The sequence below is a fragment of the Glossina fuscipes genome, unplaced genomic scaffold, assembly GCF_014805625.2.
Source record: "Glossina fuscipes isolate IAEA_lab_2018 unplaced genomic scaffold, Yale_Gfus_2 3, whole genome shotgun sequence".
Taxonomy (NCBI): Eukaryota; Metazoa; Arthropoda; class Insecta; order Diptera; family Glossinidae; genus Glossina; species Glossina fuscipes.
In genome coordinates, this window is record NW_023998417.1 from 15,353,118 (window position 1) to 15,369,471 (window position 16,354).

Below are 16,354 nucleotides of genomic sequence, written 5' to 3' on the forward strand. Positions count from 1 at the left end.
TAAATGAAGATAATAAACATGAATTATAATAATTAAAGGAAAAATAGATTGAAACGCTTTACAAGGTTAATATTATTTTTCGCTTTAATAAAATGTCTCCCCCACAAGTGCCAGATAGTCGAAATTCATCGACAGAATTGTTAATCTCGGACGAAGACGAAGAATTTAAAACATTTTATCCTGAAATTCAAAGCCTTGTGACCATCATAGTACCGGTCTGCTTTGGCATTATAGCTTTGACCGGTTTCTTCGGCAATACTTTAGTAATACTTGTGGTTTTGTTTAACAAGAAAATGCATTCAACTACAAATCTTTTAATAGTCAATCTGGCAGTGGCTGATTTACTATTTGTCGTGTTATGTATTCCCTTCACCGGTACCGATTATGTTATGGAGAATTGGCCATTCGGTGATACTTGGTGTCGAATAGTTCATTATTTGATTGTTGTAACCGCTTTAGCCAGTATTTATACATTAGTTTTGATGTCTGTTGATCGGTTTCTGGCTGTTGTTCACCCAATACGTTCGCGAATTTTACGCTCCAAGAAAGTTATCAAAATTTCATGTGTTATCATATTATGGATCGCGATTGTGACTATCACTGCGCCGGTAATCATGCTACATGGAACTGTGGTAAGTTCTTGAAGTACAAACACAACCAATCTGTTGACATTGACATTGTTGTTCTTTACATTTTATACTGTATAGGTAACCTTTGAACCAGTTAAAGAACACCATGTGTAGATCTGGCAGCCCTAGTAGATATGTAGCTAAAATTTACTTGAAAGAACAATTTTAATGCCTTACGACTTAATAGGATTAGCCAAGTAAGAGACACGGACTATTGAGACGCTATGTCTACTTTGTGGTACATCTTTAAATGACAAACGAGATCTTTATTCGCGAAAGCACGCCCGCGTTATAATAGTTTATATAGTTTGTATTTACGTTCGTAAACTTATTGGGAACATTTCCCCGTGAAAAGTGAGAGACAGCGCAGATTTAATCCTAGTTTTAAAAGAAAAGGTCGATATGCGTTAAGATGCATGCGATTGTCGGGTTACTAAACACTGTCTTACAATCTATGATGTTCCTCGAGACTTCTGTCATTTGGGATACGCAAAGGAAACAGTTTTGTCCTTATAAGTAGTAATTGCTCTTAAATGAGGTCTTTTTTAGTTTGCGTTACTTGCGTAGATGGCAAGCCAGAGTAGAGAACTTTTAAATTTGAAATTGTTCAAGGTAGTTGGCGAACTTAAAGCGTCATTCATTTTGCAAACGCATCGCAATCAATGCAAGCGCGCTATTTTTAAGGCCATCATTTAAAATTTAAATAAACTTTCCCCATCAGTCGGCCTGATTGGTATGCGAAATTGTATAAACAATATTTCAATTTAAATCTCAACGTGCAAAAATATAAAAATATTTCCTTTCCGGCCTCTCATCAAACTCTTTCACACCTTCGTCTCTACGGACGAAAATATAAAATTTAATATTTATATTTACGATATGTGTTTGCATTTGGTACAGAAAAATTCGTTATCGCTTTGTTAAAAAATAATCGCACAAAAATATTTTATTTAGATATACAATACAATACAATACATGTTGATATGACGACTGTGTTGTTTCATAAAAATGAAATTCGAAGAGTTCGACATTTGCATTATTAATGTTATTTCAAGCTAAGATTCCGAAGATTTACCCTCCCAAATGAAACGCACTAGATGAACTTGCAAGGCGAGATGAAATTCCACAAACTACACGTTTGGCAATTAATTACCGGCTCTTTAGTACTACTACCAACCTTGCAGTAAACCATATACGATTCTTGTTTTCACATATACCTTGTTCGACACACTCCTTCCTTTTACACAACATAATCTGAAAGAGGAATTTTGTTTAAGTCTTAGCGGCTTGACTTCAATGCCAACGCTTGCTTAAACCAGCAGTTAAATGTTTTATTTACAGAAAATTAACAAATATCATACAGATCAGACGGCAATAAATAATCATGGAGGAAGGGATCTAATCATTTAGAAGCTAACTATAAAGACAAGTGATAGGATAGAAGAAACTGAAAAAGATCGAAAAGGTAAAGAGAACTTAATTCGTTTTCGGTAGCCATCGGCATGGAAGCGTTACTCTCTTCTTTATTGAGAACCCATCAGAGGATCACTTGAAAGCCCTCCTTCTATACTAATTGACCCAGATAAATAAATACGCTAAACAAAATTTTGTGTATTTCCTGGGATTAAGTTTTTCATGCTATTATATGTGTATGTGTTAAGAGAAAACTCTCTACCGAAATTTCCATCTAGAGCCCATATCAAGAGCGGGGAATTCTGGCTGTTGCAAACGTTATAAAAAAGTCGGTGCGCTTCTGTCTATCAATCGATACGAAAATTAAAAGTCGAAATATACGAAATGCAGCGATACGCATAAGAGTGTGTAAACATGTTTGCAAACTCTATACTTACATTTGAATGTGTTCATGGAAACATGCATTTTCTAACAATCCTAACAAATAATAAATTTCACAATTTATAGCTTTCAATCATCGGCACGTCATCGACCATGCGTATGTGTTGAGGCGATAAAAATTGTATTCATATGCAGAGCGCCCATCATGTTTACATAGATACAGGTTATTAGAGAAATGAAATATTGAGAGTTTGCGGAACGATTGCGTTATCGTTCCGCTGTATACGAGTGTAAGTTGTCTTTAAGGGCAACCAAATAAATATTCCGTTTATTCGCTTCGAAGAAATTCGCACTGAATTTATAAAAGGTTATCTAAAACGTGTAGTGAAACGTTAGCCCCTTCTGCACAAATCTTAGAATTCGCAAGAACTGATAATTTTCACATTTACAATTTCTCTGGGCTCAATTTTTCCCAAGATTTGTCTCGAATTTCCCTCTTCGGAAAAGGAAATCGGTTTGCAATAGTGCAAATCACTCAGAAAGTGCTCCTTAGTTGTGCGAGACACGATATGAAATACGTAGAACATACGATGACTACAATACAACCAACATACCCAATAAATTGTTTACCGCTCCGTACCAATGCTTCCTTTTGACAAGAGGAGAGAAGATTTAGACATACTCACGGCTTCCATTAAAAGCGAGAGGTTTCAATTTTTCCATTTTGATAATGTTATTCACAATTGTTGCCCATAAACAAATTGAAAACAGAAATAGGAAAAACTCGCCGAAACCGATTATTTACATCTGCGGTTAACGCAATTGAAAAGTTTTGTAAAGAGCTTTCTTTCTTTCTGTATAGATAAATGCTCTTATCCACACGCACACGTTAAAAGCGTTGACTTTCATGCGTCTTATAATAAAAACTGATATGCTGTGAAAGTACAATTTATTAGGATTAAAATGGCTGCTAGTATCATTTTCGGTGTAGCAAATGTTTAAATTAACTGAACACATGCAACCGAAGATTCCGAGAATATGTTATAAGCGAGAGAGAACGAGAATATGTTATAAGCGTCTTCAAGGGTCAAGTAAAACTTTGTCCCTAAGTCCAGAAAAAATGTTTGAGACAAATATTTGCCGTTACCATCTCCAGAGCCAATTTAAGAGACAACTGCAATCCGACGGTATCCGCATATCCACAATGATCCAAATGGTCTACAAAATTTGCATAAAACTGCTCCACTTGTTTTATTTCTCTTTGTTTTTTCCATTATAAGTATATTTATGCTTGCACTAAGCTGTGGTCTTATCATCGTTATGCATTTTATCACAATGATCCCTTTAATCAACAGAAATACAAACCTCTCGGCGTCACTATGGTCACCTGCTGCTTTAAGAATTCCAACAGTTTTCTATCCGTGGCCGATTATCAAATAACGTTTTTTGCTGGCTCGTATTTATTCCCATTAATGACGATTAGCGGACTCTATTTACGAATGATTACGCGTCTATGGCGGCAAGGCGGCGACATACGTATGTCTGTAGAATCACAACGCGGTCGTAAACGTGTAACAAGACTTGTTGTAGTCCTGGTTATAACATTTGCATTATTATGGCTCCCAATACAAGTAAGCTAACACGTGCACATAGATATGTTTCCATATATAACATAAATAATGATGGACGTGTTTACAACAACATAAATGCTAACAACAAACAACTGTTTACAAGTTGTTCACGGTGTTGTCAAATGTAAGCACTGCCGTCCTTATTGACAATGATGCTAATGATGATTTTATGTTTTAACATTTAGCTGATACTGCTGCTAAAAGCATTGAATTTGTATCATGCAACCACTAAATTAAAAGTGGTTCTACAGATTGTCGCCCAATTATTAGCTTACACTAGTTCGTGCATTAATCCGGTTCTCTATGCCTTTCTGTCGGACAATTTTCGTAAAGCATTTCACAAGGTGAGTGAATTTTTTAGACAAGTTATTTATTTCAATCGTTGCCAACAGATATCCGAGAGAGCAAAACCGCCCGACTAGAGTTTCTCATATTCTAATAAAAGTTTGCAAATGTATTAATAGCTTATACCTCCGTCAAGCCCACTAATTACTAATTAGATAAGCTATCGCTAAACTTATAAATATTTAATTTTATAAACAAATTTACTAAATAAATATTCGCAAAAAATGATTGCGGTTTTCTTGCATTATCTGCTGAAATTTATCAAAGTACTTTGAAAAAATCGTTTCTCGTTCTAGTCCTAGCATCATGGAAAATCTACAAAAGGGGCTACTTTAGCTCCGGCCTATATGCGGCCAATTCTTCCTGTAGGTGTAACTTGAAGCACTGCAGCCAGCAAAAATTAGAAAATCAAAAAGTGATTTCCCGCTTTTACTTTCAATAAAAATTAAATTTTCCCTTAAATTGATTTTTGAAATCGCGTGAGAAAAAATCATATTTACACCAGATTTTCCAAACAAAAAAATGCTTGTAATATGTAAGGTTTTGTCGCCATCGATTGATAAAGATACATATGTTTCGTTAGCCCTTTTGCCCTTTTGCAAGAAGTATAGAGCGATCCACTTGGAATGCAAAACGAAAGATAAAAAAATTCCAAAACATTTGTCGTAACATATTGCGGACTGTTTTTCAAGCACCGATTTAAAAGCGGAACGAAGATGTGGAAAACTTTTCACCTCTTCTGGTTTCGAATTAACACTACTTAAGAATACGGACAAGAGATCTTGTGAAATGGTTACTTAATTTGACTCAAGAAACTTGCTTTGTATAGTACCCACCTACAATGCCTCCGCCACAAAATTCAATATATAAACATTCAAAGCAAAAATCAACCAACAAAACTTTACTTGGACATAGATACCCAATGTATCGTTTGGTTACACATTTTTAAACAAAGCAATACAAACGCTGGGCGTCAAAGCATTCGCCGCAAACCGAAATTTTCTCTTTCTTTTTTCCTTTTTTTTAATACATTAAGAGATTATACAGTTTTTAAATTAAATCATAACATTTTTACTTGCTGCTGCATATAATGTATATAAATAGAAAAATATTCATATATAAATAAACAATATATAATTTTTTATTTAACTTTTGGCATAAAAAAATTCAAAAATATTTTAATGAATTTTCTCATTTACTTCACATTTAGAGATTATGGCAAAAGCTGTAATAAAAAATATTTATTTACATTATCACATGACATATATATATTACATACAAATATATACACATGCTTTGTCACGTGATATGATATTATAAAAATGGCATAACTTATAAAACCGGTCTTCATAAAAATTGTCTGCTTGAATACGAAAATTGCCAAAAATAGAAATAATGGAGAAGCGTTTAAAGCGAATAAGGATATTCTGGGTTTTGCCTCGCGCTGTCAGAAAATAGAGGCTGAAGATTAACAAAAGGGTGAACAGGGAATCCTCCCGGTAAGAGGATTACCAAGAGTAACGAAAATATATGTGGCGTTCCTCAGTTGCAATGGGTTACTTGAGTCACGACTTCGAAGAGTGAAAGGCAAAAGAAGAGCGGAAACCAAAGTCAAGACTATTGTAAATTCACAGTCCAGTAGTGCGGAACCTAACGAGACCATATTTGGGAACACATGTAAAAATGCAAAGCAGCCTTTTAGATAACATTGCTTTTTATCCAAAATTTACAAGTACCAACTATTCAAATACCTTGTATAATGCAGTGGTAGCGCAAATCGCCATAGATCACTTCTCATCATAACTAATAGGTTTCGTGGGTAGTTGGCAAAAATAAGTAAAAAAATTATAGGATCAATTTGCAAAGAATTTTTCGTAACCGCTGTCTTAAAACCATGTAAAGCAGGGTGAAGCTTTGTTTTTCTTTTCATTGGGACGATAATATCAATTTTTATACTGATTTTTATGTGCGGAACCAAACCTAATAAGTTTATTTGCTACAGGCAATGCACTAAGTTCGTCCATTTTCAAAGATGGCTGTCAATGTTCTCCACTCTATTGTAATATTTGCAACCATAAACCGACGATATTTCATAAGATCGAGGACAAAGGAAGACTTGACGAGATCTTCTCTAAATTTTAGGCTAACCGCTCTTAAGTTTCTATGTGTAGTCGCGGTTATATAGCAGAAATTTACCTTAAGCACCTGCCAGAACACAAGAGCAACTAAAGCACCAAAAATTGTCAAGTTTGCCTAAAGGCGAGGTGAAGTCTACACGGTTGCAAGCGTACGTAGTCCACAATTTATACCAGATGCTTAAAATTGTTCCTTTTAATGACAAAAGTGATCACAAGAAATGCGCAGTTTAATCAAGAAAAGAGCGAATGGAAATATCGAAAGCCTGTTAAATAGCTTAGTGCATCTCTGTACTGTAAAGTTATTTTTGCATCTAGTTTCACATTTCACAATGATGTTGACTACGTTCTAATAAAATTGTTAAAAATTGCTTGAATTTCAACTTCATATCCAGCTATCATCCCACTCTTCGCTTTGCTGCTGCTGACCTATAACTCTTCCTCTCATGTTTAAATTTTGTAATTCTCTCTTTTTTATGTAAAAATATTAAATTTTGTTCTATCAACTCGGCGTACATTCATTGATATATATATATACATACCTTCATATGCATTCAATTTTCTATAATCATATTTGTTTTCATATTCAAAACGGTTAAATTGACACAATTATGATGTTTATTCTTTTGTTTTTTTATGTTTTATTTTTTTTCTGTAATATATAATATAATATAATAAAATGATTTTATTTACCTTTAAATACATTTATCTTTGTCACGCAAAAGGGCAATTTCAGATATTTATTAAACATTTTGAAATCACAATTTTGTGCCTTTTACTAGCAAAGGGTTTACTTTAAATAGCGCTTTTTGGAAATACATGTCATTCAGCCTTTCTCGATATCTATTAATTTGTCTACTTAACCGTTAACCGTTAACTGTTCCACGCAAACTTCAAAATATATTACATTTTTGCGTAAATATTGGCCAATCGATGGATGTGCCGATGATTAAATTATGCTATCCCCAAACTTGGAATTCTTTTTCGTAGCAAGTTAGTAACAAAAACGCATTGGAAACCTGTGTTTCTCGATATGGGTTTTTTCCGGCACGTTTCTGGTTGTTACAAGTGATCTGACCAAACTAGCATATCCTCAATCGCTAATAGTCGCTATAAAATTGTTAATTAATTAAAGTGATAGCACTTAAACCGCAAAATGTATGCAAAATAAACAAATATTATATTTTTAATATGTTCCTCTCTCTTTTCATATCTGAAATTTTAAAACTCTACAGGTTCTAAATTCATTGATAGAATTCTAATAGAAAACATACGAATTTTTACACATCTATTACATAGGAGGTACAGAACATGCACATATGCAAGGCAATCCCGTAAGGTGTATACTACATACTCCCGATATGTATGAGGAGCGGCATCGGGTTAGCCTCGTAGATCCGCCTGAAGGGTAATATTAGCCCCAAATTCCTAGTTTAAGGTCGAGATTTAAGATGGAACTAAGTTTCTTGACAAGCTCCCTGGGAATTACACAACACCGATTTACTAAGTCAAGTCACTAAAATTGCGTAACTCATAGAACAGAGCCTTACATTGAAGCTTCTTATCGTTTTTTTTAATAAAATTTCTTTGTCAAACTTGAGAAGCAGCTCATTGAAGTCAAGGAATCTGTTGCATTTACCAGAAAACTATATACCGATACTGACAAATCACGAGCATGTTTATACAAAGTATTGTATAAAGTACTGTTAAGATTACAGGATATGAGTGGAGCGACCTGAGACCAATATACGGACTGAACAGATCTTTGCCCTGAGATCCTTGATGTGCTTGTTACCTCCAAGCCAAATATAAATGTTTGTAATAAAAAAAGAATTCAAAATGGAAGTTTCACCTCAATTTAATCAAATAATATAAAAAACCCGTTGGATAATGTCCGTAGCATAAGTGTAAAATTTTTAAAAAAAGTACCCGAACTCTTCACAAGGCCGCGTAAATCCAGTTATTATAATTTGCTTTTTCGCGCTTGTTCAATGCCGATCAAAATACTTCTACTCATGGTTCTTTTTGAATCATGCAATAGGCAATTCTTGTGCAAAATATTCAGATATTTTATCACAATCGACTTGGCTTCAAAACGATGAGCAGCACTCTGCTCTACTTGAAAACCAGGAAATATTATTAATGAAGCACGCATTGTACTTATGATGAAAATCAATACTAGAAAATAGTAGCGTGCGTTAAAAAAAATTTAATTTTTAAAAAACAACACATTTAAACTTTAATCAATGTCAGAAATGCTAATAGTGATGAACTTTAGCAAATTAAATTTTGGCATGTAATCTATTGAGCTTTGGCTGACGGTAGGTATTCATGAAATGCTGTAAGACAATTGCAGCTTTGTTTGTTTTTCTTTTTTTTTGTTTTAAACATTAGTTGATAATTAAATTTAATATGAACAATAAGAAATAATGGAATTATTTCATGGCTGCAATTCAAACTGAAAGAGGCTTTAAATTTAGAGTTAAATCTCTATAGTACACATATAGCAATTAATTAAATTGTTACAAATATTTATGCATATTTAGAAGCATACACGCCCGCATACATAAAATCATATATACATACATTTATATATATCTAGATTTACTTTTAATTGCCAAAATTCGTTTTTACACCCTGCACCACTTATGGAGTCGCTTCACCAGAAATACGCCCATTAAAAATATGCAAGATAAAATTTTTGTGTTCTAGAACAAAAATAAGGCTTCTTGTAGGGAAACCTAGGATGTAAAAAGCTACGCAATAAATGCATATATATTTAAAAAGAAACTCAAATTATGATAAGAATGTTACGAACTATACGCAATTCCATATCCAAGTGGACAGAGGGTCTTCATATGAATATGCTATCCTGAAGCAAGGGCAATTGCTTAAGATATCAATTGTTATGTCTATGATTTGGTTTTTGAAAGCAGTCTATTAATTCATTTTCCGAGACCAGAGCCTCCCAGTTGGATTAGTACCTGAGATCTCAATTGACGTATTTGATCGAAGGACGCATTCATTTAATACACTTGAATTAATCTGACTCAACGATATCTCATCGTTTTCGTTTGCACGTCAAGTTGTAACAAGAGCCGTAACTTTGGCATGTTACTGTCCTGCTGAATTGCTGCAAAAAAGAAACGGTAAATCGGACCGAGCTCTAGTATTAAGACCGAAAATCGCAGGAATCCCTTTGACTGAAACGACAACAGTAGAATCAGATTGCTAATAACGTATGAATCAAGTGCACGCAATAATTCGGAAGCACTGACACATGTGTAACGTAAAAAACTGCAGTTTCTTTTAAAGTTCACGAACATCCATTGCATCCGCGTTTGTGGGCTTACGGAACGTGTTTATCGCTTAAGTACATTAACCTTTCAAATTTTCCAAGTGACATTGTCTGTGAAACAAAGAGGTTGCCTAAGGACGAAAAAAATGCATAAGTCTACAGGACTACCGTCTTGTCAAGTTAAAACTTCTATTATGTAATAAGATCTAAAAGTTAGTTCGTAGACTAGATCACGATCAACAAAAAGTTCAACTTTCGCATTTTTCGCTTCGTATTTTGTTCTATTCAGTCGTTCAGCATTATCTGCGAGCTAACTTCACAGACTTTGTATCCGTATAATGCTTTATTTTTTATTGTGCTGCATCATTCGCATACATACGACGATATATATGCAATATATATGCAACGCTTAGTTAACTTACACTTGTATCAAAGAATACAAAATCTTTTATATTTACAATACCATCATAGAATTTCGATACATTGTCTATGAAGTTAAGACTTGTAAGCTGCATATATATGCAACGATACATAGCTTTGTTTTCCTTTCTTGTAATCCATTATCTTAAAAACCCTAAGAGCGACATATATGCATGTAAACCTAATTATAGTTTCTATAGAGATTTAATTTCGAATTAACTTAATTAATAGTATTATCAATTATTTACTTTACGCATGAATAGCATTTTAGAGACGTTATATGTCAATCATATGCTTCTTTATGTTTGCATTTCATATTACTTTAGCACTCATCTACTTATTTACGCCCACTTACAGTACGCACTCAAAGAATAATAAATATTGCAATCAATGAGAATCGCAAAACTATTTGTAATCTCCTTTATTTATGCAGTCGCAAAAGTAGCGAACGATTTATTCTTTACATTTATGTCAACAAAAGTATTCATCAAAACGCTGAATAGATATAGAACATAATAAAATGAATTTCCGTGCGTACGTAAATTTGAAATTGAAAAGTTTATTATACGAATATAAAATATTGGGAAGAGGGAGAGAACAGCAACGAATCGAACCGGCAAAAACTTGTAATCGAAGACAAGCGAGCGGATTGATCCGATAAAGCCTATCACGTACAATCAATTTCCTTTTGGAATACACTTCAGTATTTGAATTGCTCAGATCTCCAACATTATTTCTGCCAAGTTTGAAATCGATATCTGTATATTTAAAATAACGGTTTATTTTCCTCTTGTCTAATTCATTTTATGATCTACTAAGTGGTCTTTGAGTTCTTAATATTAAGCTTAATTAGAAAATGAAAAGTGCTACAAAAAAAAAACATATAGATCCGCTTAAGATCTTTGTATCTTTAGACGGTTAGCGTATGAAAAAAAAGCAATCCAAAAGTTTGTAAGCACTGATAGAGAAATCGTCTGCTTTACAACTCATTATGTTATGCTATGCGTAAATAAGGCTTTATTAAAGTTTTTTTTTTGTTTAATTCATAATAAATATTAAATTTAATAATCGTTTATTATTTGTAATATTTTACAGGCCATAAATTGTTCGAAACAGGAGAAGTGTGTCTCAACCACTTTGCCACCACTGCGAAAGACTTCATGTTCGAGAACATCAACAACAGGAGTGTAAATCTATTTATGTATTATTATTATTATTATATATGAATGCATCATGCATGCTTTTAGCGTTCATCTATATACATTATAGGAGGATAATATAATAGCTTAGCTTTTAGCGAACCGCACCAGTGTTCAGGTTTTTACAATATTTAAGTGCACTTTTTTCTGCTGAACACGATGCTGTGTACAGAACAAACAAACAAACAAAAAAAAAAAAAAATATAAAAAAATAAGCAAATTAATTTTAAATTAATTTATGTGTTGGAAAATGATGTTGAAATTTTATTTTATTTATAAGTTTTCTGCGTTAAAATATATTTAATTAATATTAATTGATTTATAACTTTCTATCCTCCTTTTTGTACGCAATAATTCGGAATTAGAAATATAATGCAATCGCTGGGCCGGCCCGATTGTACCTCTTAACTCACCGCCCTCCACACCCCTTAAAAACATTATTTACAGAATATGTGAAGAGTGAAGTTTAATAATTTCCCCAAACCTTACACCCCTTACGCAAAGTCAAAAACTAATCTAAAGAATTATTGCATTGTACGTGTGTGCGAAGATATAGTATGTGATAATTACTATTTGCGTTTCTATATGCGATTGTTTTTACAGTGTGTTGACATATTTTCCCTTAATGTGCAGTTAATCTTACCTCGAAATAATTTATTGTTATTGGTTCAATATCTTTGATGGACAACTACCTTTATTTTCTGTTTGAAATCTTTCTTTGAATGCTTAAGAGTGTTTGCCCTAACTGAATCAATATTACAAGCGCATAAGCAAACGTATAAAAAGTGTGCTTTACATTATTTTAGGAAAATGTGTTCATCAAAAAAAAAAAAAAAAAAAAAAAAGACCTAATATGGTCAAATATAAATATCTCTAAATCACAGTTCTAAACAGATTTTCTTGTGAATGCTTAAATGCCACGTATGCATACATTTTTACACACTACATTTGTTTTAATGCCACTGTTTGCTATTTTTATGTTAGCATTTAAAGTTGTTCTTAAAGTAATTTCTCTTCATTTCAATTACCGATGTTGTATACTGAACTCTAACGCAATCATACTTGCACACTTTGACATAATGCGTAATAAGTATAAAATTTTGCTATAAAACTTTTTCCGGTTTGTTTATGTTACATACGTATATTACAACGAAGACAAATCACAGTATTGCATGTTTATGTATGCGTGTGTGTGGTCTATGTATCACTGCAACAGCAGTAAGTGACTGGTAGTAGTTACAACAAAATCATCATCATCAAGAACATGTGATATGGTGTTGTCTAAAAACGAGCAAAGCAGACCTAAGTTACAATTTATGGCAAAGCGCCACAACAGGAAACCGTCTTTCCTCTCTACTAATAACAATACAAAACACCTACACATTCAGTAGCAGCCAACATCCATTTCGCAATACATTTGTATATATCTGTATATATACATATACCCACCACCAACTAACCTACGACATGCTCATGCATCAATACTCAGACAAAGTGAAACACATAAAATTGCACTGAAATAAAATCCTTCCACTACTGACCTATATGTGTGCATGCATAAGTATATACGTTATAAGTTTCGTCCAAATTTTATTACGTATAATAATGTAAAACAAGTGTTAAGTAAAACCTTATGATGGTTTATAAGAATTGGCCATTGTGACAGGCACATAGGCAACATGCTCTCCAACTCGAAAGTGAAACGTTACTGAACTGAAATATTTTGTTTCAAAACATTCTCGTTGACAATCCAAATTGTCAGCACCAAACCTTTAACATAACTCCGAAAAATCTGTGGTGGATAGATAACAGTAGTCTCAGCTCTGTTAAGCGACAAACGAAAGAACGGAAATGATACAATGCTCTAAAACCAACAATCAATTGAAATCAGCACAACGATGAAGTGCAACCGGAGGATTTCTTGGTGAATTAATTTTATTTAATTAAAAAACTTCCTTGACTAACAGAAGCTAATTATTTGGAAGAAAATTGAAGTCTTTATATACATTCAAGCTTTCCAAAATTTTAAATGATGCAAGAGATTCGAAATTATATAATTATGGCAACCGCTTGTGACATTTTTCATCTCTTTTTAAATATGGGTCACTTTTTCCTACAACCGATCTATCATATGCTTCTTAAAGCAACATAGTCTTCGTACGTCATTCTTACTATTACAGAGAGAGTGAACTGCATTGTACTTACCGACTGTCCAGTTACATCTTTGCAAAGTTAAGCCACACAATTCCACCGATGATAGTGTTCATTGCGATGCTGAAATTGCCTGGGACTTTCCGTCCGTCGACTTTCATTAATTACACACGCGATATTTACTTGTAGTAGTAATAAGAATTTAACGAATATCACATTTTCAAATTTTCACATTTACACGTTTTTTTCTAACGACAATTTAAACGTGAATTTTTTAAAAAGGATTTTATACATTCTGCAACTCGTTTATTAGCACGTACTTAAGCAATGTTTTTTACAACCACTTCAGTCACGATCTGCACGCAAATAATGCATTCAAATTACCGGTTTCCGAATCATTTTTTTACGCTGAAAAAGAAATTGCCTGCTGTAAGTTGTAAGAGTTTGAAAAAGCTTCTTTTTTGTCTATTGCGCTCGATGATAAGCAAAAAAATCAATATGTATAAAAAATGTGATAGTAAAAAAAAATCTCCCGTAAGTAGAAGTGGGCTGTTTGGCATAATACTAAATACATTTATACACTTATGTAATTCAATTTGCAAACTTTTTTTATCCTTCTTTTTAATTTCGATTAACTTCTTTTTTAAAACCGACTTATCACATGCTTCCTTTACAAATTTATATTTTGCATGGCCTGATGGCGCTCTTACTATTAAAGCGAAAGTGAAGAGAGTTGCTACACGATTTCGCTCTCATAACCAATGATAATATTCATTGAAATGCTCAAAGTACTTTGCCATACCCAACGATTTTCAACAATTGCACAAGCAATATTTATTTGTACTAGCAATAGCAAATTAATGACGATCACTTTTCACATTTCCACGTTAATTTTCCTCATTTTTATATAAGAACTCTTCAAAAAGAATTTCACAACTTCTCCGATTCGTTTGCTAGCACGCGATTAAGAAAATTTTTCCCGACTAAAACAATTGCTCTCTAGGAACAGTGTTGTCATATTTGAAATAATTTATTCAAATTGCTGATTTTTGTACACTATTTTTATTCTGAAAAGCCATTGCCTATGAGAGGTTAAATGAGTTTTTTTAGTCTGTTACTCTCCAAGGTATGCAATACAATATTTTTTGTATAAAAAATTTTATGAAAGAAATGCCGGTGAAACCAACTAAGTATTCTTTTGCAGTTTTTTATATGAGGATCTGATAAATAATTTTAATCGATTCCTTTTATAATGAAATTCATAATAAATTTCTTCTCCATCTTTCGAAGACCATTAGCCCAATTTACATAAACCCTTGAAACAAACAGCTAGCCATCGTCCGGAATAACGTAGATCTTGATTAGTACACGAATCTATTTTATTTACAAATAAGACACAAAGAAATACATTTCAAAATAAATATTTATTTTTGTACTTATCTTTCATTTAATATATCGATATCTCTTGAAACATACAGTTATTACGCAATAATTATGTTTTTATTAGCTTGTTTCTTGTTTTAGAAAAATATTTGTATTTATATTGGTGATCAATTAAATCTTTTGTATTCAATTAAATATTTTCTATTTTATAAACTTAACATAAATATATCAAAGAGAATAAAAAACTGAAAGTATTTCCTATTCATTTTCGAGTGTGTGATCTTCAGACTTGCACCCTATTTACAGCTCGATACCATAAACTGCGACATATTTTTAACTTATAGTGACGTTTACAACCGAATTAACAAAAAGTTGTCGTTATAACAATAGTTATAATATAATAAAATTTTTACGCCCTGTTTTAAGCACAATCACGCAGGTATAAACAAACAAACGAACAGAACATTACACTTTTAATAGATATAAAGCAAATTCGGCCACTTAAGGTACCCATTTAAGAATTTTGCATTTTGAAATTCTGCTCTGAGTAATTCGATACACAAAGTCTACCAACACAAAGAAAAAGATGTCAAGCATCCACGGTCAAATAACGCATTGGTTGCGGGTTGAAAAAAAAAACCTAAAATTAATAGAATATTCCTTCTTCCCAATCTGTTCGTTTTTATCTTTTTTCAATACACGCACAGCATTCTAATCTCATTTCAGAAAATTTGAAACAGTAAAACAGGGGGGAAAATCGGGGATGGGAAAAGATAAGGAAAGAGCAAAAGAGGGATAGAAAGAGAAAAAAGCAAAAGCAGATAAAGTTTTTGCTTATAATAAAACTATATACAGCAGCAATCTTTGTTTTTCCTTCTACGATTACTGATTTCTAAAAACGATTGCAATCTGAAGTTTAGAGAGAGTTTGATATTTAAGAAAAGGCAGCCAGCTTAACTTGTTAAATGGAAAAGTCTTTAAAGGCGGAAAATCTCAGGAATCGTTTCTTCTTCCTCTGCTTTAGTTTCATTCATATATATGTACACTTACACTTACTTACGTATTTATCTTATCCTGGTGGGAGACATTATTGGCTTAGTTAGTAAGCGATAGTGCGAGGAGCAGAGAGAAAAGTTGAAAACAGATTGCTATCTTACTGGCAATTAGTTATTCATGCTTAATACTTGAAGCAAAAACTTTACGTTCCAGTGTAACACATAGTGTATGCTGTGCTAAACTATGCTTTATTAACTAACAAACTGCCTAACCCGTTCCAATCCTTTACCGCGGTGATTACTTACTTGTCTCTCTCTTATTAATGGTCGCCTTGCAGCGAATACTTCCAGAAAACAGATGAAAAACTTTAAGA

The 16,354-nt window shown here is 33.0% G+C and overlaps 2 protein-coding genes across 4 annotated transcripts in view; one reads left to right on the forward strand and one right to left on the reverse strand.

The window, feature by feature from the left end:
- LOC119634370 (tyrosine-protein phosphatase 99A) overlaps positions 1 to 14,611 on the reverse strand; it is a 307,831-nt gene extending 293,220 nt beyond the window's left edge. The window contains exon 1 of one of the 3 annotated variants that reach the window (XM_038028466.1): positions 13,657 to 14,611. The gene's annotated coding sequence lies outside the window, so the exon portion shown is untranslated. The remainder of the gene's footprint in view (positions 1 to 13,656) is intronic. The other 2 variants (XM_038028462.1, XM_038028468.1) reach the window with 2 other exon arrangements.
- LOC119634378 (allatostatin-A receptor) lies at positions 188 to 11,503 on the forward strand. The gene is made up of 4 exons (XM_038028479.1): positions 188 to 632; positions 3,779 to 4,054; positions 4,240 to 4,398; positions 11,348 to 11,503. Exons 1-4 carry the CDS (start codon positions 294 to 296, stop codon positions 11,441 to 11,443), a joined length of 870 nt encoding a protein of 289 aa, XP_037884407.1. The 5' UTR covers positions 188 to 293; the 3' UTR covers positions 11,444 to 11,503.
- Positions 14,612 to 16,354: the final 1,743 nt, after the last annotated feature.